This window comes from Tamandua tetradactyla, chromosome 6, assembly GCF_023851605.1.
Source record: "Tamandua tetradactyla isolate mTamTet1 chromosome 6, mTamTet1.pri, whole genome shotgun sequence".
Classification (NCBI taxonomy): domain Eukaryota; kingdom Metazoa; phylum Chordata; class Mammalia; order Pilosa; family Myrmecophagidae; genus Tamandua; species Tamandua tetradactyla.
The window spans coordinates 3,463,791-3,485,280 of record NC_135332.1 but is presented as its reverse complement, the minus strand read 5'-3'; the positions used below and the strand labels follow the sequence as shown (position 1 = coordinate 3,485,280).

Below are 21,490 nucleotides of genomic sequence, written 5' to 3'. Positions count from 1 at the left end.
CCCAGGTGACAGTATTAATGCTATAACCCTCCCAGGGCCGATGAGAGCAGAAATGAAATAACTGACCCGCGGGTTCCTTGGAACTTTGACAAGTACTGTCTAAATGAGAAAGGGTGATCTTTAAAATTATTTATAGCTCATTTTATAAACATCAAAGGCAAACTGGCTAAAACTGGTAAAGGATCTGACAGCAGGGCAGACGGGATTCCCAGTTCTGGAAGGGCACCCAGTTAGCATCCAGGGTGAGCGGAGGTCTGTGGGCCCAGACCCGAATCTCAGCTGATTATGCCAAAGAGAAATGTAGTCCTCAGAGCCACTGCAGCCCTCCTCGTGCACAGCTTCCCAGTTGGCAGTTTGTCTGCCTTTGAGCTGCATCCCGAGGCATTAAATGTCTGTGTATGTTCAGCACCCGGGGGGAATGCCTGGCATACAGTAGGTACTCAATAAGTAATTTTTAAAAATTTTTAGAATAGCATCTCCTAAACTAGATGGTTTTGTCACTGCAGCCTTTGTTTGCACTATCTGATGGCAGTCTGATAGTCAGTCTTGTCTGTCCCTGGGGCAGGTGGTCTCTCTGTGGCTGTGTCCTGCTTTTTAAATGGTCTCTTATCTCTGCTTGAAGCTCAGCGTCAATCCCTCCATCTCTACAGGATGTCCAGGCCCCAACTGTGACAGTCATAGCCCTGTAATTTCTGGAGATGGCAGCCTGGCTGGGAGGGTTCCCGGAGGCAGTGGGGCATCTCCGCTGATAATGTGGGTTCGGATGCCACCTGCCGGCGAGGAAGTGCAGCTGGCAGGAGACTAGGAACGTGCCAGCCTTCTCAGGAATTAACTATTCCCATGGACCCTGGGAGGTCAGCAGTGTTAGTGTTTCACGGACAAATAAGGAAACTGAGGCACAGAGAAGTTGAGTAACTTGCCCAAGATAATCAAGCTAGGTGGGGGGTGGAGGTGGGATTCAAACGCATGGAAGGGAGGGCAGGGATGGGGAAGGGGAGCTGCTGGGAAGATAATTGGGGGGCAAGGGTCATAGGCAGGCACTGACAGTGGGATGTTCAGAGGCAGGAGGAATAGGGGAGGCTGCTAAACACATGCCCTTCAGCTGGGGTAGCACCAGGAGGGTGGGAGTGCATTTCGGAGCCCTGTGATAGGGAGGGGGGGTCCTCACCGGCCCCCAGATGGTGACACAGTCCTCCAGGCTGTCCCGGAAGTTGTTGGGCTCAAAGGGGTGCCAGTGGGTAAAGCTCACGAGGCTCCCATCAGACCACTCAAAATTCATCTGCAGTTTCAAATCGTTGAGGCCGATCCACAGCTCCTCCACCTCTAGGGGTGCAGTGAGATGGACAAGGAGGGGGAACAGTGAAGGGGTCAGTCTCAGCCGACAACAGGGGCGGGAGGAACACACCCCGGGCCTCCTGGGGAGGGCAGGGGTGGGCAGCCGTCACCTTGCTTGATCTGCTTGGTGATGAACTCCAGCTCGGCCATGCTGTGGATGCTGAGCAGGTCGCCGCCGCCCCGCAGGCACGACTTCTTGGACTCCTGCCAGCTGCGCTTCTCGGCCTGCAGGCGGTAGCAGTGGCCCTGGAAGGGCTGCCAGCTCGGCTCGCACTCCACCTTCACGTTGGCCCACGCGTCTGCAGAGACCCACGAGGCCGCCACTCAGGGAGCCAGGTGCGACACCAACCCACAGGGCGTCAATAAAGGGCAGGGCCCCGGAGTCACACACCCCCCCCCCAAAGGGGACCTGTCCCAGGTGCGCCCTCCTCGCCAGGTCCTGGAGATGCTGAAAAGACAAACCCTCCAGCGCTGCTGGAGGCAGAGAGCCAGGAGGTGGTGGCAGAGTCCACCCAAGACAGGACAGCCCCTCTGGCTGGGGCTGTCTGTGAGAGACAAGCCCGAACTCAGGACAGACCAGCCCCAGAGTCTCAATTCCCGCCTCTGTGAATGGGTTTCCTGCTACAAGATTCAAACTTGGCTCAACTCCACCAGGCTCAGTAAATGGAACCACCATCACTCTCTCAAACCACATCTATTGAGCCTGGCCAGCAGTCCTGGGTGAAGAGAATGAGGAAGCTCAGCCTTGGATCACTAATGGGGCCCAGTCAGCCAGGCCAGCCCGAGGGGGGTTAGGTCAGCAGTGCGGAGGTCAATGGGGTGGGCAGAGGAGGGGCTGGGGGAGCCACCGCTGGCTGGCAGGGATGACTCAGCTCCCCACCTGGCCGCAATTCCGCCCCCTCTCCCTGCACCCCAGGTCCTTCCTCGTTCCCACTTCTGTGCATTTCAGGTTCACCCTGCAGCGGAGATGGCAAACAAGCCCTCACTTGGTCCTTGGCAAGAGAAAAAGGACTTCGCCAAACCACCCACGTTGTCAGGCTCGGGCAGGAGTCTGCCTGGCTGGGCGGAGAGCGTGTGCCCACTCCAAGCCGCGCCCAGACTGCGATTCCGGATCCCCTCGGTCCTGAGGGGCGCCCGTCTCTACCAGCCTTGGAGACCTCGCAAAGTGGGCAGGGCTGAGAGCCTAGTGGACTCGTTCGTTGGTTCAGGACCTGTCAATCACCTCTGGCCGACCAATAGGCTAAGACCCGAGGCTGCTGCCCCAGACCTCGGCGCTGGTAGGTGTTCAGACCTGAGGAAGCTGCGGGGGGCTGGGGGAAGAAGGGAGGTCGCGGAACCGTGGCTGCTCAGGGGCACAATGGTTGCTGACGTCAAATGACATGAACCGAGCGAGGAGACCCAGAAGGCAGAGCCCAGCTGGACAGCTGCTTGAACTGTATGCCGCGTGTCCAGAGAAGTGGGCTGCGGTGAGAGGAAATCTGGGGTCCCTGTCACAGACATACGTGCAGGCCCACGGGGCGCCCGGAGAACTTCCCATGGGGGCGGCACCAGGCAGCGGACTTGGCCGGGTGGGGTGTGGAGGCCCATCTGGGGCCTGTGGGGTCTCCTTTCTTCAGGAAGTGGCTTCCAGGAAGGGGAAGGGGTGGGGCCCACCCCAGGCCCCCTCTAGCTACAAGTGGGGAGCTCTAGTTGTAGGGTACAAATGTTTCAAGTCTTAGAAAGCAGTGGCCCACAGCCCCTGAATTAACCTTTAGCAAGCCTGGTGAGGAGCAAAGAGTTTCGCTCTGTAAGCTCTTTGCTTTCTGTGGGTTCATGGATTTTTTTCCGGCTTTGCCATATTTTCCTTATAAAGACCCCCCTGCCCAGCCCCCACAGCTCCTTCTGCAGTAGCCCCTCCAGTCTCCATTGCTTAGCCTCCACCACCACCAGAGAAGCTCCTTGGGCCAGGCGGGGTGTCTGGCTTCGCCCTGCAAAGGGGAATTTGCCGGTGAGATGGGCCTGTGCCTCTTGGAGACCAAACTGCCTGCCCAGGGCCACAGGCCGGTAAGGGGCAGAGGCAGGAGTAGGATCCAAGCTTCCCCCAAGGCAGGGCATTGCTGCCCACTGTGCCTCACTCCTCCACGAGGCCCCTGGAGCCACCTCTGTGAGTCACAGGTGTGAGCAAACCACTCCCTGGCTTAAAAACCTGCAAATGGAAAAAAGCCTACCTGACCCCACCCAAACTTCACCCGGCTATCCAGACCTTCCAAGAACGGGCCACAACTTGTCTTTGTGAATTCTTCTCTCCCCCATGCTCCCTGAGCCATGCTCCTCACACTAGCAGCACAGGCCTGAGGGTCTCTGCTAAAGGCAGGTTCTGAGTCAGGGAGTCTGTGCTGAGGCCAACAAGCCCCGGGGTGGTGCTGGTCCGAGGACCACACTTCACATTATAAGAGTCTGTCCTTCGACCAAACTGCCCTTCCAAGTTCCCACACCTTTGTGCAGGCCAGTCCCTCTGCCTTTGTATGCCTTTTAAACTTCTACTCAACTTGAAAGGCCCAAATGAAATGCCACTTCCATAAAACCTTTCTTTAACTCTCCCAGAAGGCTAATCTGTCTCCCCTCTGGGCCCCTCTTACACGCAGACACAGCCTGACAGTAGCCCGTCACTCAGGCATTCTAACTGGGCATGAGACGTCTGTCACCTCCCGCAGACCTGACCTCCACAAGGGCACAGTGGGGGCTGCCGGCTTTACTACAGTTCTCCACAATCACTCCCCGAGGTAAGGAACGACACATGCCGGCTCGTTCAGACGTTAACTGGACAATTAAGGCAGAATAAAGAGGCCCAGAGTCACCACGTGCTGTGGAGGTAGCAGGAGCAGAGGCTGGCGCACGGGTAGCTGTGGCCCCTGGCCTACCCTGCACCCCGAACCCCGCTCGGGTCCCCTGCTCACCCGGGGAGGTGGGCTCGGCCGTGGCATTAGGCTTCTTCTTGCATACATAGGGGAGCGCGATGCTGCAGTCACGGTTCTGCCAGCCGCCTGAGGACTCGGTGCGGATCACCCCACAGTTCTCCTCACTCGGGTTGTCCGGCTGATCTGTAGGGAGGGCAGGGCGCCCGCACCCCAAGAGAGGGACGCTCGCACCTCAGCCCTGCTCCCTCGGAAGCCCGGGCCAGCACGAGGGGCCAACCCTGGGCCCGGGCCCTCCCTCGCTGGGCACAGCAGCGCCCTCTGCCGTTGCAAACTGGACCCACCACGTCCTGAGCCCTCTGCCTAGCAGCTGGTACTGGTCCTACCTCCCCCCAGGCCCCCGTGGCCAGGCTACTGGGTGCACCGGTGCACGTTGCCCACCCACACAGAGGGCTTGGGTGAGAGGATGCGTGGGTGTTGAAATCCAGCCCCCTCCTGAGGCCCCACGCCCTGGGGGCCCGGTCCAGAAGGCAGTGGATATCTTCCCTCCCGCACCCCACACCCCACACCACTGCTTACTGTGCAGGAGGGGGGCTGCCAGGTCCCCGGCCCACCCTGCACCCTGAACCCCGCGCCTCACCACTCTCCCAGTTGAGGTACTTGAGGGGTGAGTTGTCCGACCACTGCCAGCCTCCACTCGTGTCCAGGTCATTGAGGCCGATCCAAAGTGTGGAGCTATAGCCTGTCAGGAGCCCTGATAGCAAGGGGGACCGTGAGGAGGCGGTGGCCCCTCCCTCAACTCTCCCACTCTCCCCACCTGCTCTGCCTCCAAAGATGGGAAGCAAAGGTCTCAGGCTCCTTTGCCTCATCCTGTCCTGCCCAAGGTGGGTCAGCCCCAGCCAACTGGCCCAGGGCCAGTGGGGAGAGGCCCCCTCACCATTGATGTAGGTCTGCTCATGAATTTCCGTGATGCTCAGCAGGTCCGCCCCCTGCTGCTCGCAGCTGGCCCAGGCTTCCCTCCATGACAGCGTGGACTGGAAGTTAAACTGGTAGCAGCTGTCCGTCAGCTGGTCCTTGTCCCAGAAGGTCTCGCAGTCATTACCTGCCATCGGGACAGCCAGACATGCGTCCCTCCCCAGCCATCTCCTTTCAGGGTCCACATGGGAGAGCAGAGACCCCCATACTGGCTGCTCCACAGCTGGAAGAGGGCCAGTGCTCCCCCCAGTCCTGAAAGTTCTGTCACCCACGTGGGGACCCCTCCCCAGTCGCCGGCCCCCGGGGCTCCTCATCACCAGCCCGCCCACAGCAGCCTCCCTGGCCCGGCCCCGCCCTCACTCTTGATGGGGCAGAAGCCCCAGCGCTCGTCCTTGCCGTAGTCTTGGGTGGTGGCACACCACAGGTGCCCGTCCTCGCGGCCCGTGCTGGTGCAGCCGTGGAACCACTGGTTGTCGTACTTGAAGGGGATGGTGCACGGCTTCCCGTGGGAGTTCCCTTGGATGGTGTAGACCTCTGCCAGGGAGGGGGCCCGGACCTTGGCATCTTAGCTCCAGAGGCTGCCCGACCCTCTCTCTCCATGAGTAAAATCCCCAATCACCCAGGGAGCTGGGGAAGGATGGGGGCTGGGGGCAGGAGAGAATGGGAAGGGGCAACAGCCGCAGGCAGTGGTTTTAAGATTTTCAGGAGCTTGGGAGAGATTCTCCTGCTCAATCCCTGAGGACTGGGAAGGTGCTCCCCTAAGGGTCCTGAGGCCTGTTGAAAATCCAACAGGGTGAGGGGGCCCCCACGGTCCCCATGGCAGGGCTGAGCCTGATGGAATCCCTGCTCACCAACCCAGCCCAGGGGCGCCGGTACACCCCACCCGAAGGCCCTAGGAACTTAGGGTGGCTTCCAGGGAAAGGACCCCAGGTCAAAGACTGCCCACTATAAGAGACCCTTTGCTGGCTGCCTCTGGCCCCCATTCACCTCCTGCAGAATGGGGATTAGGATACCTGTGCAGGTTACCCCGGGGTCTCCAGGGGTGCAGGCCCGGGGGAAGTGAATTTTCATTTAACTTTAGTTTACATACTTGGTACTAATGGAAGTCTTTACAAGCATGTATTCATTTTGTGATTTTCTAAAAAGTGCTTTGAAGTTAGTTTTCTTAATTATTAAAAAAAAAATAAGCTATCGTTTAAAAAGTATACAAAAGGTCACTTCCTATTACAATTAAAGATGCAACCGCCGAGGCTCCACGGAGGCAGCAGGCCTTTAATCCAGGAGCCTGTCCCTCCGTGGCTCCAGTGCTTTCCCACACCAGGGACCCCACACCCTGGCCCGCAAGCAGCCCCTCACCGTAGTAGGGCCGGGCGCACAGGTCCTCATCGCTGCCGTAGATGCGCCACTGGCCGCTGCGGGTCTGGTCGCCACGCTCAAGGGCACTGGCCTTGGAGGCATTGGCGGTGCGGCCCCCCAGGAGCAGGGACAGCTGGTCGCTCAGTGTGCGGCAGTGCCAGCGCAGGTTCAGGGCCTCCCGGTCACACTCATAGAGACCCAGGGAGGCTGTGGTGTTGGTGCCCGGCCAGCCTGTGCCCAAGCACTGCATGGCACCCAGGTTGAAGAGCCGATTTCGGGAGACCCACTTCCAGCGCTGGGCAGGGAGACTGGCGTTGCAGACCGGGGTGACTCGGACCTGCCCACCCTGGGCCTCCAGGCAGCCCTGCAGTCCGTGGCTGAAGATGAGGAAGATGTTGGGTTCTGGAAGGGAAGGTAGGATGTGAGGCGATCACAGGGCGGGTGCCACCTGCAGACACTGCCCACAGGCTGGGTGTGGGGTTGTGTGGCCTCTCTTACACGTTAGGGTGCTCAATGCTCTCATCCGACTGTCTGACGTAGGGGTAGAGGGCACGGCTCTCCCCCTGCCTGCGCGTGGGGTGAAACCTGCATGGCCAGCCGCGGTTCTGGCCCCATGCCCACTCGGAGGCAGGACTCGGCCCTCTGTCCCACCCCCAAAAGCAAACCCAACTACACGTGGCAAGTTGAGTATGATATGCTCTTCGGAAGGTTTTGTAAGGAGTGGCGCGTACACCACATATCCCACTGCAATTTAGGTAATTGCTTTTTCCCCCATGTTCTCTGGCCTGGAATCATTTTGCCTCACTCTTCCCCCTAGCCTGGCAGTTTCACCGGTTCCATTCTTTCCTCCCTCTAGATCTTCCCAAATCACTTACCCCTACACACAACCATTTATGCCCCATATAATCACTTCACTCATTTATCACAGGGCAATTTAGCTCTTCGGCTTCCTCAATCTCACATCCTCTCTCACTTATCACCTCGCTGACCAGACACCGTCTTTGGAGGCAGTGGAGCAATCCAACCCAGCCCCCCAGCACAGCCACTTTATAGATTAAGAAACTGAAGCTTAAATTTATAGAGACATAAAGTAGATTAGTGGTTGCCTGGACCTGAGCGGGGGCGGGGTGGGGTGGGGTATGGGATTGGCTGCTAAAGGGTATAGGAGCTCTTTTGGGAGTGATGAAAATGTCCAAAAATTAGATTGTTGTGAGGTTGCACAACGCTGTGAATATATTCAAAACCACTCAGAAAAGCCGTTGGGAGGGAGGAAGGGAAGGCGGGAGGAAGGAAGGAGGAAACGAGGAGACAAGAAGCCTGCTCTGGCTCCCACAGTCAGCAGGCAAATCCAGACCTCTGGGTCCAGAGCCTGTGCTTTTAACATCCACATTCCACCGCCTTCCTCTTGTTCCCCAGCTGCCACTTACGTACATGACACACGTGCACAGCACATCTCAGTCTTCAAGGCGCTTTTTTTTAAGGCACTTTTGCATCCATTAGCCACTGGCTCCTCAAGATAATTTTCATACCTTAAAAAAGTGTAAATCTAACTGGTGGTATAAACCCCAGCTCTGCCACTGAACGTGTGACATGGGCAAGGTGCTTACCTCTCTATGCCTCGGTCTCCTTACCATTAGACTACCGGAAGCATTTACTGAGATAACATATGTTAAGTGTTTGGAACAGGGTCTGGGACACAGTAAGAACACAATAAATGTTGCTTATTATTATTACTATTCCTATTATTATTATTATTCTATATTATAGGTAAATAAATCGACTCGGGCAGTGAAGCAACTGGGTCAGAATCACAAGATTGATAAGGGACGGAGCTAAAACGTGGTCCCAGCCTCCTAAACCCAAAATCCAAAGCTCTTTCTGTTCTGCCATGCTGACCTAATTACACCCCTATAGGCCATTCTCCATGAACAGCCAGGGATCTCTTAAAAATATAAATCAATTCAAGAAAAATATATGGGTGAGTTTCCCTTTTAATAACATTGGAGCATTGAAGATCATAAAAAAAAACAATGACATTCAAATTAAAATTTTTTCATGGTAGGAAAAACGCTTTAAACAAATTAAAAATTCAAATGCCAAACAGGTAAAGATGTGTAATTTATTAGAGGCAATCAGTTAATTCCCTAATATGAAAAGAGCTTCTACAAGAAAATTAATAAGGAAAACATCAACAACTCTAGAAAGTGAGTAAAAGATATGTGTAGGTGGTTGAAAAAAATGAGATGCAGCTGCTTTTCAATATTCAAATACTCAAATATTCAAATATTCTTAAATATTTAAAATGACAGCAGACTTACCCATAAGAAAATGGTAAGTCCCTCTCCTATTAAAGTCTTTTAAAGGTGATTCTTCATACTCTGAATTACACTCAAACTCCTTCCTATAAGATACTTGGTTCTATATGATCTGATCCCTCTTACCAGGCTGACCTCATATCATATTAATCCCCTTGCTTATGCCACCCTGACCACTTTTGCTCTTCCTTGAACAGGCCAGGCTCTTTCCTGCCTCAGGGCCTTTGTACTAACTTTTCTCTGCCTGGCATTTCATGTTTCAAAGTAAACGTCACCTCTTTAGAAAGGCCCTCCCTTACTTCCTAAAGTAACCACACTGTTACTCTCTATCATATCAGTTTATTCTAATTTTCTCAGCAATTATTATATATTTTCAACATCTGGGTCACCTGCTTCTATTGACTATGTTTTTCTCTTATATACATCACTTTTTCCTACTGCCTGCATGTCTAGTAATTTTTGTTGTACACTGGTCATTGTAAACAATGTTATAGGGAATCAGGATTTTTCTGTGGTATATTGGATGTTATGGATGATATAAGACTGAATTTTTTATCTTCTTATAAAGAATGTTGAATTTTGTTCTGGCAGGCAGTTAAATTACTGGTGGACCACCTCAAACCTATGGAGGCATGGTGTTAGGGCTTGTTAGGGTGGGGTTGTCATGGTTTTGTCCCCAGTATAAGGGTACAGCCCTTAACCTTGGATTTAGCATAAGTTAAGGCGCTTCTGGGGTTTCAAACGAAAACCTGAGGTGACTGCCAAGCCCCTCTAGCTTAATGGGACTTTAATTTCAAATTCTGTTGCTTCAGCACCAGGCAGCAACTGAGGTCAGGCATCTGCCTCCCAGTGGCTGTTGCTTGCTGAGCTTCTTAGTCTCACTCTGAATATGCAAAGTTTAGGAGTCACCAAGGACTTCAAGGAAAACTTTGTAAGAGGATTTCTCTATGGCTTCCTCCTTTCCAGGATTTTCCCTCTCAATGTCTAGCCTCTCTGGGAGCCTCAAGCTGGTCTTCTGTCCAGTAAAACTGCCACTTTCTGTCTGAGCTCCTCAAATTAGCCGAGCTCTTGGGGAAAAGCGGTTCAATGTGGCACTCACCTCATTTGCCTCCCTTCTTTCAAGGCCTGTTTCCTCCCCAGCATCTGCTTACCTTTGATTGCTCTCTAGTGCCTTCCAAACACTGCATTCTACTCTTTATCCTGAGTTTATAAGCATTCTGGGCCAGAAAGCTTGTCTGATACAAGCACACTCACCCCTCCCACCCTCACTGGATCTGGAACCAGAACTCTTTATCTGACATGTTCTTGTTTATTTTCTGTCTCTCCTCTGGTTCAGAAGCTCCTTGAGAACCTTCCCTATCTTCTCCACCACTGTATCACCAGTTCCTATAACTCTGCCTGACACACAGTGGTGCTTAATAAGTCCTAAAAGAACAAATGAATGAATTCCATGCCTAGGTGATGATCACAACCAACCAGTCCAGCCTTCTGCTCCTTTTCTCAGCTGCCAGATTAATTTTCCTAAAAATCAACTCTCACAGATCCTATCACTGGGTGCGCAAAACATTGCCGATGGAAGGGCTGATGGGGCAGGGACGCTGGTCACTCGACCTTCATCGGCACTGGGGTGGGAGTCGTCCTTCCTGAAGGCCCGCAGGTGTGGCTGCCACAGCCAGTCCTCCCCATCTCTGGGACCCTTCCTCAATTTTTTCCATCCCTTCCAAACACCCCCCAAAAGCTATAAACTGGCCCCAGGATTTAATCCAGGCCTGTCCGAGCTTCTTTTAAGGACTGGGTGTTTGAGCCTCAGACACTTCTCCCCTGTGAGTGCAGCTACAGTGGGAGCAAGTGGCCTTGGCAGGGAATAGGGAGAGAGCCTGGGACTGGAAAAGGGAGAAAATACTGCTAGCTTTGATAGATGCTTCTCAGAGAGGGGACTGGACCATGGAGCCCAACACTTCACAGGAGCCCACAAAAGCCCAAGGGAAACAATGATTTCCCCTCCTCCCCAACCAGAAAACCCACCAAGGGTTAAGTCGACGCGCATCAGGCTGTTCCAGCTATAACAAGTGGTAAATGAAAGGTCCTAAATAGGTCCATGTGAGTTGAGAGAGGCCAATCCTGGGAGTACTTGCCTCACTTGACAAATGAGGAAACTGAGGCCCAGAGGGAGGAGAGGATTAGGATGTCCAACTGCAGTACCTTTCAAGGCCACAGTTTCCTCCTGTCCCTTGAGGCTTGGCTGCAAGTCCCCTCCTCCCTCTGGCATCCCAGGTTCAAGGGTTCAAATCCGCTTATCTTCCTGGAGCACCTGCTCTGGGCACAGCATGTTCCAGGCAAAGCTGGGGTTGCAACAAACCTCGTGCACCATCCCTGCCCTCACAGGATTTATGCTCTAGTTGGAGAGGAAAAGGGGGTTTGGGCATGGCAGGACATGAGGGCAAACAAGTCCTCAAAATCCCAGGTGTCTGGGGTATAGGAGGGAGCTCTGTGCCTTCTGGGGTTGGGGGACTCAGCCTGGGCAGAGATCTGAAAACACTAGAGGATCCAGAGAAGACAGGTGCCTTGGCAGTGAATGAGAATAGGGTGAGGAATTTGGGGGCAGAGGAGAGGTCTGCAGGAGAGGTACAAAGCAAAGGAGAGGCTGAGGTACGTCATGGAGACTCTGCCAAGCCGCGGCCAGGGGCTCTCGGGACAGCAGTGTCCACCCAATGTCGAGAGGTGGGCCATCGCCCCTCACAGAAACAGCCCAAAGGAGGAGGAGTAAGCTGAGTCTTGGCCCAGCTGGAAATGCTAAGGGGAGACCAAAGGGAGCCAAGGCCTTTTGATAAGTGACTTTGCGTTTGCACACGAGATCGCACCAGGTGCACAGGAAGCAGACAGACGGAGCCCAGAGTGCAGAATCCTGGTGGTCCCCAGGCGTCCTTGGAAGGTCTCCTCTAGCCTGCCCCACCCCGAGCCTCACTCCACATGGCTGCAGCCCATGTCATATGTCAGTGTAGGGAGTGAAATGTCTGCCCTTCGCTAGGATCATGGTATTGTCCCAACCAAGGACAAAAACGACTGCTTGTATTTTGCTGGCTATCTTATACCACCATGGGCATGGTGCTGTGGTTGAGCTGTGGCCGGAAGCAAACTTGTTCAGTGAATGAACAAATGAATGAAGCTAGGCCGGGAACTGAACACTGAGCACCAACAGGATGTGATTCATGCATTCGTGCAAAGAGTATTTATTGAGAATCTTATAACGGTCGGGCATGGTGCTAGGTACTGAGGATAGGAACACAATCAACAGGATCCCTGCCCTTATCGCCACACAGTCTGGGACGGTTGTATACTGACGATAAGGAGATGAATCACAGAATCCTTGACCTCATTTAGCTGCCCAGAGACTCTGGCTCTCTGCTTTTGTCTGCCCAGCAAACGGCCCATCCCCTTCTTCTTTGCACTGCACCTCTGGCCATGCGGGTGGGTGCATGGCTACTCCTGGTGAGTCAGAATATCCCTCTCCCTCACCACAGTGACTGAGCACAGAACTCAAACAGGGCAAATCAGAGTCCTCCCCTGGAATACACTGTTTCCTCTTTCGGTTGCAATTCCAGACTGGGGCTGCCGATGGCCATGTTTCCTACTGTGGGGAAAAGACCTTTCTGCAGCTGGAAAGGATGGGAACAATATACAGCGAGCAGCTGGGATAGGCAGAGCTGAGAGGCTGAAGGAGGAAGCACATTACGGGGGTGCCAAAGGTCCCCGCCTTGCTGCTCTGCCTGCTGACCTGTGAGACCCTCTGCAGCCACACGGCTTCCACGTCCCTTTTGTTAGACTTGTTTGCGTTACGTTTCTGACCCTTGTAACCAAAAGGATCCTGATTAATGCAGAGCCCTCTTGGGGCAGGCCCTTCCTCACAGTCCTGAACTCTAACCCATTCTCCTTACTCCCCGGCAGGCTGCTGCTCCAGGGTCCTCTCTGACCTGCCAGAGCACTCAAGAGATCTCTGGCCCCCCTCCTAGTCACCGCCCTGGCCCTCCCACCCGGGGTCCTCTCAGCCCGGGTAGATGACAAGCATTTAGGAAGCGCTGTCCTAGGTACTGCGGGGAGATTAAAAGCAACCAGACGATACGGACTCAGCCCCTGTGGTGCTTACAAAGAAGTCGGAGAAGCAGAACTCAGGAAGCAATCCATGGAGAAGTAGCAAGCAACACATCAACAAGCGTGCGACAGACCATCGGAGCTAATTTATACTGCCTGGCTGGGGGTTAGGAAAGAAATGGCTTCCCCGGGTAACTGAAGTGTGACAGGAAAAGTGTCTCCCCCTTGGTGATTTACGGGCCTCAGCCTGGAGAGTCATTCCTGCGTCAGACGCAATTAAGGTTTGAAAGCTATTTGCCCCACACTGAGCAAGCGCTGTCTCTTGGCTCCCTGTTGACAGATCCCATAGCCTCCTTTCCCTTCCTGACTGCCTTAAGGTGCACGCAATGCTTTGGAGGCGTCCTGTGGGTGAATGCAAAGGCTTGACCACAAACAGTCTGCTCTCAGGGGCCAACCTCTCAGTGGTGCCTGCAGCCTCCCCGGACTCCGCCCGGCCAGAGGTCTGACCTGGGAGGGGTCGGCTGCTTTCCATTACAAGCCCAAGGCATCGCTGCCGGAGGAAGCGAATGAGAAGTTAACGCTAGCACAGGGCCTGGCACGCTGTAGACATAACAAATATCTGTTGAATGAGAGGCATGTCGAACCGTGAAAGACACAAGCGGAGACAAGGGCAAGGAGAGTGTTCCAAGCTGGGGGAATGGCAGGAGCAAAGGCTGGGGGGCTGGAATGTGGGGCCCAGCGGCCAACCTGGCTCAGGTCCTGCCGAGAGCCCAAAAGGCAGGCAGCTAGGGGCTGAGGGCTGGGGACCAGCTGGCCAGCCCTGGAGGCAGGCCGAGTTGGTCCTGATGGGCATGGCAGGGCAGCCTCCAGCTCCTGAGTGGCCCTCCCTACCCCCTACCCCCAGGCCATGCAGAGGCGAGGGGTCATCCTGGGGAGAGCCCAGCCTCCCACCCACCAGCCAAGAGAAGCAGCTGTTTTCAATGAGCTGCTTGGCCCTGAGGCCAGGCCTGGAAATGTCCCTGAGTCAGCAGAAGCTGCCAGCCCCGCCCTGCAGAGGGGCCAACCCTGGGGACCCAGCACTCCACCCTGCGCCAGCCCCTGCCCGTAGGCTGTGCTGCATAGGCACGCACGCAGAGGCCAGGACACGGGGGTTGGGGGGGCCAGGCCACCCTGGGCAGGGGGCGGGAGCGCGAGGGCAGAGGAGTCATGAAGTCCGCATCAGATGCCCTGATAGACTGTGTGATTTCCACCCCCTACCCCACCCCCCACCCCCACCCCCAAAGTCTTCGGCTATCTGTGGGCTTTCCTCTCCCCTCTGCCATGTTCACACTCCCCTCTCTCCTCCCCAAGCCGCCCACCAGTCCAGTCAGGCCAAACTGCTTGCCCGCCACTGCTTAAAGTGCACGTGAGGAAACCTCGCTGCCGGGCTGTCACACGCGTGTGTCTCCGTCTCCATCTGCAGTGAATTTCCTCTACCATTAGTTACCAGAGACACGCCCATGCCCCCCACACACACACACCTTAAATGTGTGCTGTAAAATGTGATGTGCTGCGTTCCAGGAAGACGTTAAAGCAAACCGTTGTTAATGGGTTGGGGGGGGGGGGGGCTGTCTCTAGAAATAGATGCAAGAGAAAGAAGAGAAAGTGCGCGTGCAGGGGGAGGGAGGGACAGCATGGGCATCCGTGCAAACTCTGCGAAGCAGCTTTCACCCTTCCCGGGGCTCTGAGGGTCCGGCGGGCTCCCAGGTGGTGCGCGCTGCGCGGGGCTGGGCCCCTAGGGTTCGCTGTGAACACCAACCCTCCTCGGCCTGGGCCTTCCCCTGGCGACTGGATGGGGTTTGGTCTCCCTCCCTGCCGGGTTCTGTCTTCTCAGTCCAAGGCAGGCCTGTCCTTTCCCAGGCCCCATCTTGCAGGATGAAGGGGGCAACCGCCGAGCCCCAACAGAGCCGAGCTCACCTCTCACCTCCGGGCCACCCAGCCCCTGCGCTCTCGGGCAGATCCCCCGCTCCACTCCCCTGGCCTTTGCACCCGGCTCTTCCTCACCGGGGGTCGTCCAAGACTGGCCCCCACTCCCTCCAGAGCGTCCCAGGGGTCGGGCCATCTGGACCCCCTTCCTCCTTCACCCCCGCACCCTGGATCTGGGGCGCCGGGCCGCGCGACCCCCTTCACGTCCCCCTCCTCCACTTGCCCCCGGCCTCTCCGCGGGACGCCCCGCAGCGTTACAGCGCAGCGCCTTCCCCGGGACCCCCCCCCCCCCACACACACACACACCCCGCTCGCTCTGCAGACGCCGGCTCCGCGTGGCCCGCGCGTCCCCCGGCGCCGTCTGCGAGCCCGCAGCCAAAATAAACAGCCCAAGAGCCACTTCCTTCTCCTCCGGGGGAACTTTCACAACGTCGGCGGGGTCAGGGCAGGGCAGGAAGTGGCTTTCTGGGCCAGCACAACAATCCAACCTCATTGACCAGGCCTGGAAGGGGCAGATTTCAGGGAAGGTCGAGCCGGAGCCGAGCGCAGCATTTTCAGCCCCGGGGCAGACGCGTGGGCGGGAGTAGCCCGAGCCAAGGAGCAGAGCAGCTCGGGCCCGCCCCCCGGCCACCGCCCCCGCGGACCAGGCCCGCCCCAGAGAGCCCGCCGGAAGGCCCTCTGCTGAGCCACACTTTTCTTACAAAAGCATATGTCTGTGGAAGCGCAGAGAATGCCATTGGTCACAGAGACCATCAGGGGATAGAAATAGGGTAGATATTGGGTAATTGGAGCTGAAGGGATACAGACTGTGCAACGGGACTGATTGTAAAAACTCAGAAATGGGCAGCACAATACTACCTAACTGTAATACAATTATGTTAAAACACAATGAAGCTGAATGTGAGAATGATAGAGGGAGGAGGGCTGGGGGCACAAATGAAATCAGAAAGAAAGACGATAAAGACTGAGATGGTGTACTCTAGGAATGCCTAGAATGTATAATGATAGTGACTAAATATACAAATTAAAAAAATGTTTTTGCATGAGGAAGAACAAAGGAATGTCATTACTGCAGGGTGTTGAAAATATATGGTAATTAATATTTTAAAATTTTAACTTATGTGTGAGACTAAAGCAAAAAATGTTTATTTGGTACAAAATTTATATTTTGACTAGTGCATTTCCTAATATAATTTATGTAGACAGCTTAACTGAACACCATAAGTACATGGAACATTCAGTAGGGCATGAGATTTTGTTGGTTTCTCCAGATAAATCCCAGAGTGATTTGAACAGTGAATAAAAAAGTATTTACAAAGTCCCCTTAGGGAATGGTGAGAAAGGGGGAAAATTCAACTTCCCCAAGTTGAATTCTTGATATTCTCACAAACAGTGTGGATAACCAAAGCTATAGGCTGAGTCCCCAATCTTGGGGTTTGTTCATATGAAACGTAGCCCCACAAAGGATAGGTCAAGCCTACTTAAAATTAGGCCTAAGAGTCACCCCCAAGAGAATCTCTTTTGTTGCTCAGATGTGGCCTCTCTCTCTCTCCAGCCAACACAACAACAAACTCACCACCCTCCCCTCTCTACGTGGGACATGACTCCTAGGGGTGTGGACTTTCCTGGCAATGTGGGACAGAAATTCTAGAATGAGCTGGAACTCAGCATTAAGGGATTGAGAAAACCCCTAGAATGAGCTGAAACTCAGCATCAAGGGATCATGAAAACCTTTTTGACCAAAAGGGGGAAGAGCGAAATGAGACAAAATAAAGTGTCAATGGCTGAGAGATTCCAAACAGAGTCAAAAGGTTATCCTGGAGGTTATTCTTACCCATTGAGTAGATAATCACCTTGTTATTCAGGATGTAAGGGAGAGGCTGGAGGGAACTGCCTGAAAATGCAGAGCTGTGTTCCAGTAGCCATATTTCTTGAAGATGATTGAATGATGTTATAGCTTACAAAAAAAAAAGTATACGTCTGTGGAAGTGAGTTCTGAACAGATCATTTCATAACCGCACTGATCTGAGAGCTCACAAGGGGTGCTGACTGCAGCCCCAGGACTATCAGGTCCTCCATGTATGGTTGTGGGTGAATAAATGAATGGGTGACTGGATGAATGAATGAATTTATTAGGAGACACCCAAGCAGATTTGAGGTGAGCAAATTTTTTGATTAATAGTTTTGACAAAGTGGCTGCAGGGGTGTGTGTGTGTCGGGGGCAACCTAAAGCTAAGATATCAGAAGCCCCCCCTGTTCCCTGTAGAATCAACAGAAATGAAGAAAGACTTTCCTTTGGACCTTTCCACATTTTCCACAGTGAAAATATATATTAGTTTTCTATGTAAAAAAAAAAAAATTAAATATCTACACCCAAGAAAGAAATGCATAGAGAATTATGTAGAAATGTAATGCTTTGTCTGTGAGAAACTGAGGTTTAAATGTAAACATTCAATTCACAAGAAAAACTTTATGGACAATTTTTTGGCAGCAGGCTTTCAAGTAACACCTGGAAAAAAGGAGCGGGCATCCCAGCCATGTGCCCAGGTGCTCCTCACTGACCAAACCCCTCTGCAGGACCCTCATTCTACCCCCGGCCTCTCCTCTCCAGGTGTCTGCCTGGCACAGTCTATACCTGCAATAAGTGTGTTGACTGGCAGTATAAATATGAACTGAGGTCTCGTGCAATTCATCTAATTCATCAACTCTTTATAACATGGAAACTGAAACAAAGAAAGGTAAAGTGACTTGTCCAGGGACATTCATACAACTGGAACCATGACTTTTTTTAGGACTAAAATTTGCTAAAATTTTAAACAGTGTAATTCTTGTATTTGCTGATATTTGCTTATATATAATAAATTATGTGATCCCATGATCATATAATTTATCCAAATTGGGACATTTTTGATAAATAAAAGGGGAGCTAGTAATAATTACACCAGGACAAGAAAAATCCAGGCCTGTCCCAGGCAAACGAGGACATGTGGCCAGCCTGCAGTTACAGAAAGAGACAAAACTAGTGACAGCCGGTGTTTACCATGTGCTTACAAGATGCCAGGCACTGGGCTCCGAGCTGTCCCTACATCCTCTTGGTAGTCCTCACTGCAACCCTCAGAAGTAGGTAAAATTCCCAAATCCACTTGAGAGAGGAGGAAACTTCAGCACCAAGAGATTACACAGTTAACAAAGGGCAGCGCTAGGATGGGAGGTCAGGAAAGCTGGTTCCAGAGCCCGACTCCAAATAACTATCCCAGGTATTTTAAACCGACAGCCCACGGGGCAAGTTCTGTTCAGCCTTCACAGTGTGTGAAAGAAAAGTGAGCCAGCTTTTAAAATTTGAGAGATTTCACAAAATATTTGGATTTCCAGCTTCTCTTGGAAACCTCAGAAGGACTGACAACACTTAGCAGCCAGCATTCCTGCCAGCACCAGTCACAGGGGCTGGGCTGAGCTGCCACCTGGGACGGAGGTGGGCTCCGAGCCGCAGTCCCACCCATTCCTTTTGCCCCACCAACCCCCTCCTGACACTGAGGAGGAATTGGAGTGGCCATATATTATCACGCTTGCACCACTGGTTTTCTCCAAGTGACAAGGCATTCCTTAGTATCAGGTCTCTATAAAGATTGACCAGGGAGCTTTGTCTATTTCTAAACTAAAACAAAAAAAAAGGGTGGGGGGAGGAGATCCTCTAAATTAAGCTCCACTCCCGTGAAATATATGTCCCTTTGACATGCTGCATTCCTTTCACGAGACACGTCCAAAGCACAGCACAACACGACTCTGGAATTATGACACGTTGCATAACAAGCTTTTGATCTACTCACTGGCAAATTCCCTGACTTTTCTGACGTGGCAGCATTCGAGGATTACTTGTTTGGTTCCATAACATTGTCTCCTAAAAGCGAGGCCTGGCACTCTTTAAAGTGAAGAGAATGTAAAATCGTTTTTGTCTGGGGAACTTCATGAGCTCCCTTATACAACAGGCATGTAAGATGGAACACATGCCGATTTCTGCAAAGACAGGTGAACAAGAACTTTCCCACACCTTCTCTGAGGGCCAGCATGGTGGGGTGGCTGAACTCCCCAAGTTCAAATCCCTGTTTGGGGCCTTCAGTTTGGCTGTCTCATGGGTTTCTGGGAAGATTCAATGAGAAAATACTTGGAGACACTCCTACCTGGTATGCTCTCAGTAACTGAGGTCCATTATTTCTTGATATTTAAGCAAGGGCTTTACCCTGTTGGGACCCTCACAGCAGAGCTCCACAGACACTACGAAGTGGGGAAGAAGAAACAATAAAAGGAAATAAGGCCAAGGGCTCGAGTGTTTCGCTGCTCTTCAGAAGAATTAAAAGAAAAATAAACCCAAAATCCAGATGCGAAATCCTGTCTGGATTCCCACGGGCGCCCGCGGCCTTGCCGCCATCGTTTGTCCCGGCCTCTGAAATTTCAGACCCCTCCTCAGGTGAGGTGGGAAGGGAGGGGGAAAGGGCAAGAGGCCCCTGGAGAGCGCGTTGGGGGGAAACGGAATTTCTGGGAGGTCCACGGCAGATCGGGGCATGCGCTGCTCTCCGCCACATTCTGATTCTGCAGAAATAACCCCCAAGGGCAGTCAAGGGAAAATGAGGTCACAAAATAGGCAGCTGGAAGGGAGAGAGTGGAAGGAGGTGGGGGAGCGGCTGCACCACTTGGCTCGGCTGATGCTGGGAAAGGAGGAAGAGGGAGTGGGCGCGGCAGCTTCGCTTCCAGAGTCCCCTCGCAGCAGCCACAGGAATGGAGGGGGAGGGGTGGAGAGTGTGGGCTGACAGCTGAGAGCAGGTCTGGGAATTCAGGTTCTGACTCCGCCAGTTACAACCTAAATGACCTAGAGGACTCAGCCTGTTCTCTTACCTTAAAATGAGATCTAAAGAACCCTGCCTGTCTCCTCACAGGCTACTGGGGAGAGCTACAGGGATGCGGCACAATGTTGCAGTGATCCGTTCAGGGATCTGCCCGCCCCATAGTCAGTTCCTTGGGAGCAGGAGGTATGTCTTGTCCATGGTCTCCCGGTGCTGGGCACACAGCAGGTGCTCAATAAATGTGCCCTGAACTGAGCTTGACAAAAAGAGTGGAAAGGCAAGCTCCCCTGGGTTGAATATGTAAGTGCTTAACTTCCTCTATAGTTTAGATTTCTTTAAAAACAGATCAAAGTCAGGACAGAGGAAAAGGGAATAAGAGAAAGGTTATGTTAGGAGCCTGGGATTATGGGTAACTTTGTTTCCAGAGTAAAAAAACTGAGAGAAACACAGGGTCATTTTAAGATCTTCGAAGGAACCAAATTTTACTGTCTGTCTTTCCCACAGACTCTGACATGGTGGTCGATAATGTTTCGTGGGCTTGACTTGCTTTGCCCTCAACAGTTACAAAGGGTCAGACAGTATTCCCCACTACTCCTACCGCTGCTTTGATGAATGGGGGCCTGCAGTAATGTACTAAACTTGACCTACAAAGGAATATCTGTACAGGTCCCCCTAAATTACTTCTGCTTTTCTCCACCCTTTAATTCCCCTGTCCTGATTCCTCCCCTACATGTTTAATGCCTGTGCTGGTTTGAAGTTGTGGAGTGACTCACCCAGTTCAAGGTGGGTCTTAATCTTTTTCTGGAGTTCTTTTTGGGGGTAAAAAAACAGAAAAAAGCTGAGCGAGCTCAGAGACAGAAACACCCAGAGAGCTTGGAAAGAAAGGCCCAGAGGTGCTAAGAGACGGCCCTCAGAAGCCCAGAGAGGAGGCCACTGGAACCAGAAGCTGAAAACAATGAGACCAGGGAGCAAAGGACCAAAGACACCAGCCATGTGCCTTGCCATCTGACAGAGGAACTCCAGATGCCAGCAGCCTGTCTTCAGTGTCCAGGTATCATCCTGTTGATGCCTCAATCGGGACATTTTCACAGCCTTGGAACTATAAATTTGCAACTTAATAAATCCCCATTGTAAAAGCCAACCCCTTTTTGGTATATTGTACTCCTGCAGCTTTAGCAAACTGAAACAGCACCATGTAACAATGACAACCAAAGCACCAGTCTTACAACCATCACCATTTCTCCCTCCCTAATACTGATTAAAGATTAATGGAGTGTGGTCAAGATGGAAGAGGGACTCTTTCTCTCCACAGAAGCTTTGACCAACCAGCAAGAACTTGTAAAAACAACACCTTTCTCAAAACTCCAGAAAAAAGTCGAAGGATTACAGTAACAAAGTAAATGCCAAATCGAGAAAACAATACCTTAAAAGCAGTTGAATCTAAAATCTGGCCCCTCCCCAAGCCCCTCACTGGCTCAGCAAGGAGCCCACCCATACTCCTAGTGCAGGTCCCTGGTCCCAGTTCCAGAAGGAGCAGAGTAACCCTCATGCACATCCTAGGAGCAGGCATGTGGTCCAACCTGCCTGTGGTGGCCTGAAAGATTGAACCAGGGACTCATCATGGGCTCAAAGTCCCAGAACTTTCACTGCATGTAAATACAACTCTCAGAGCTTTCCTACAGAATACAGTGGGAGAGCAATCACATCATGGCTGCCTGGAGCA

At 52.9% G+C, this 21,490-nt stretch overlaps 1 protein-coding gene across 2 annotated transcripts in view; it reads right to left on the bottom strand.

Moving 5' to 3' along the window:
* Positions 1-21,490, bottom strand: part of MRC2 (mannose receptor C-type 2) — a 55,922-nt gene that overhangs the window by 15,222 nt on the left and 19,210 nt on the right. For both annotated transcript variants that reach the window (XM_077163486.1, XM_077163487.1), the window contains exons 2-8: positions 6,561-6,962; positions 5,565-5,738; positions 5,167-5,331; positions 4,870-4,983; positions 4,272-4,415; positions 1,446-1,634; positions 1,169-1,323 (exon numbers count right to left, since the gene is read on the bottom strand). In XM_077163486.1, the coding sequence (XP_077019601.1) occupies positions 1,169-1,323; positions 1,446-1,634; positions 4,272-4,415; positions 4,870-4,983; positions 5,167-5,331; positions 5,565-5,738; positions 6,561-6,962 (1,343 nt within the window). The remainder of the gene's footprint in view (positions 1-1,168; positions 1,324-1,445; positions 1,635-4,271; positions 4,416-4,869; positions 4,984-5,166; positions 5,332-5,564; positions 5,739-6,560; positions 6,963-21,490) is intronic.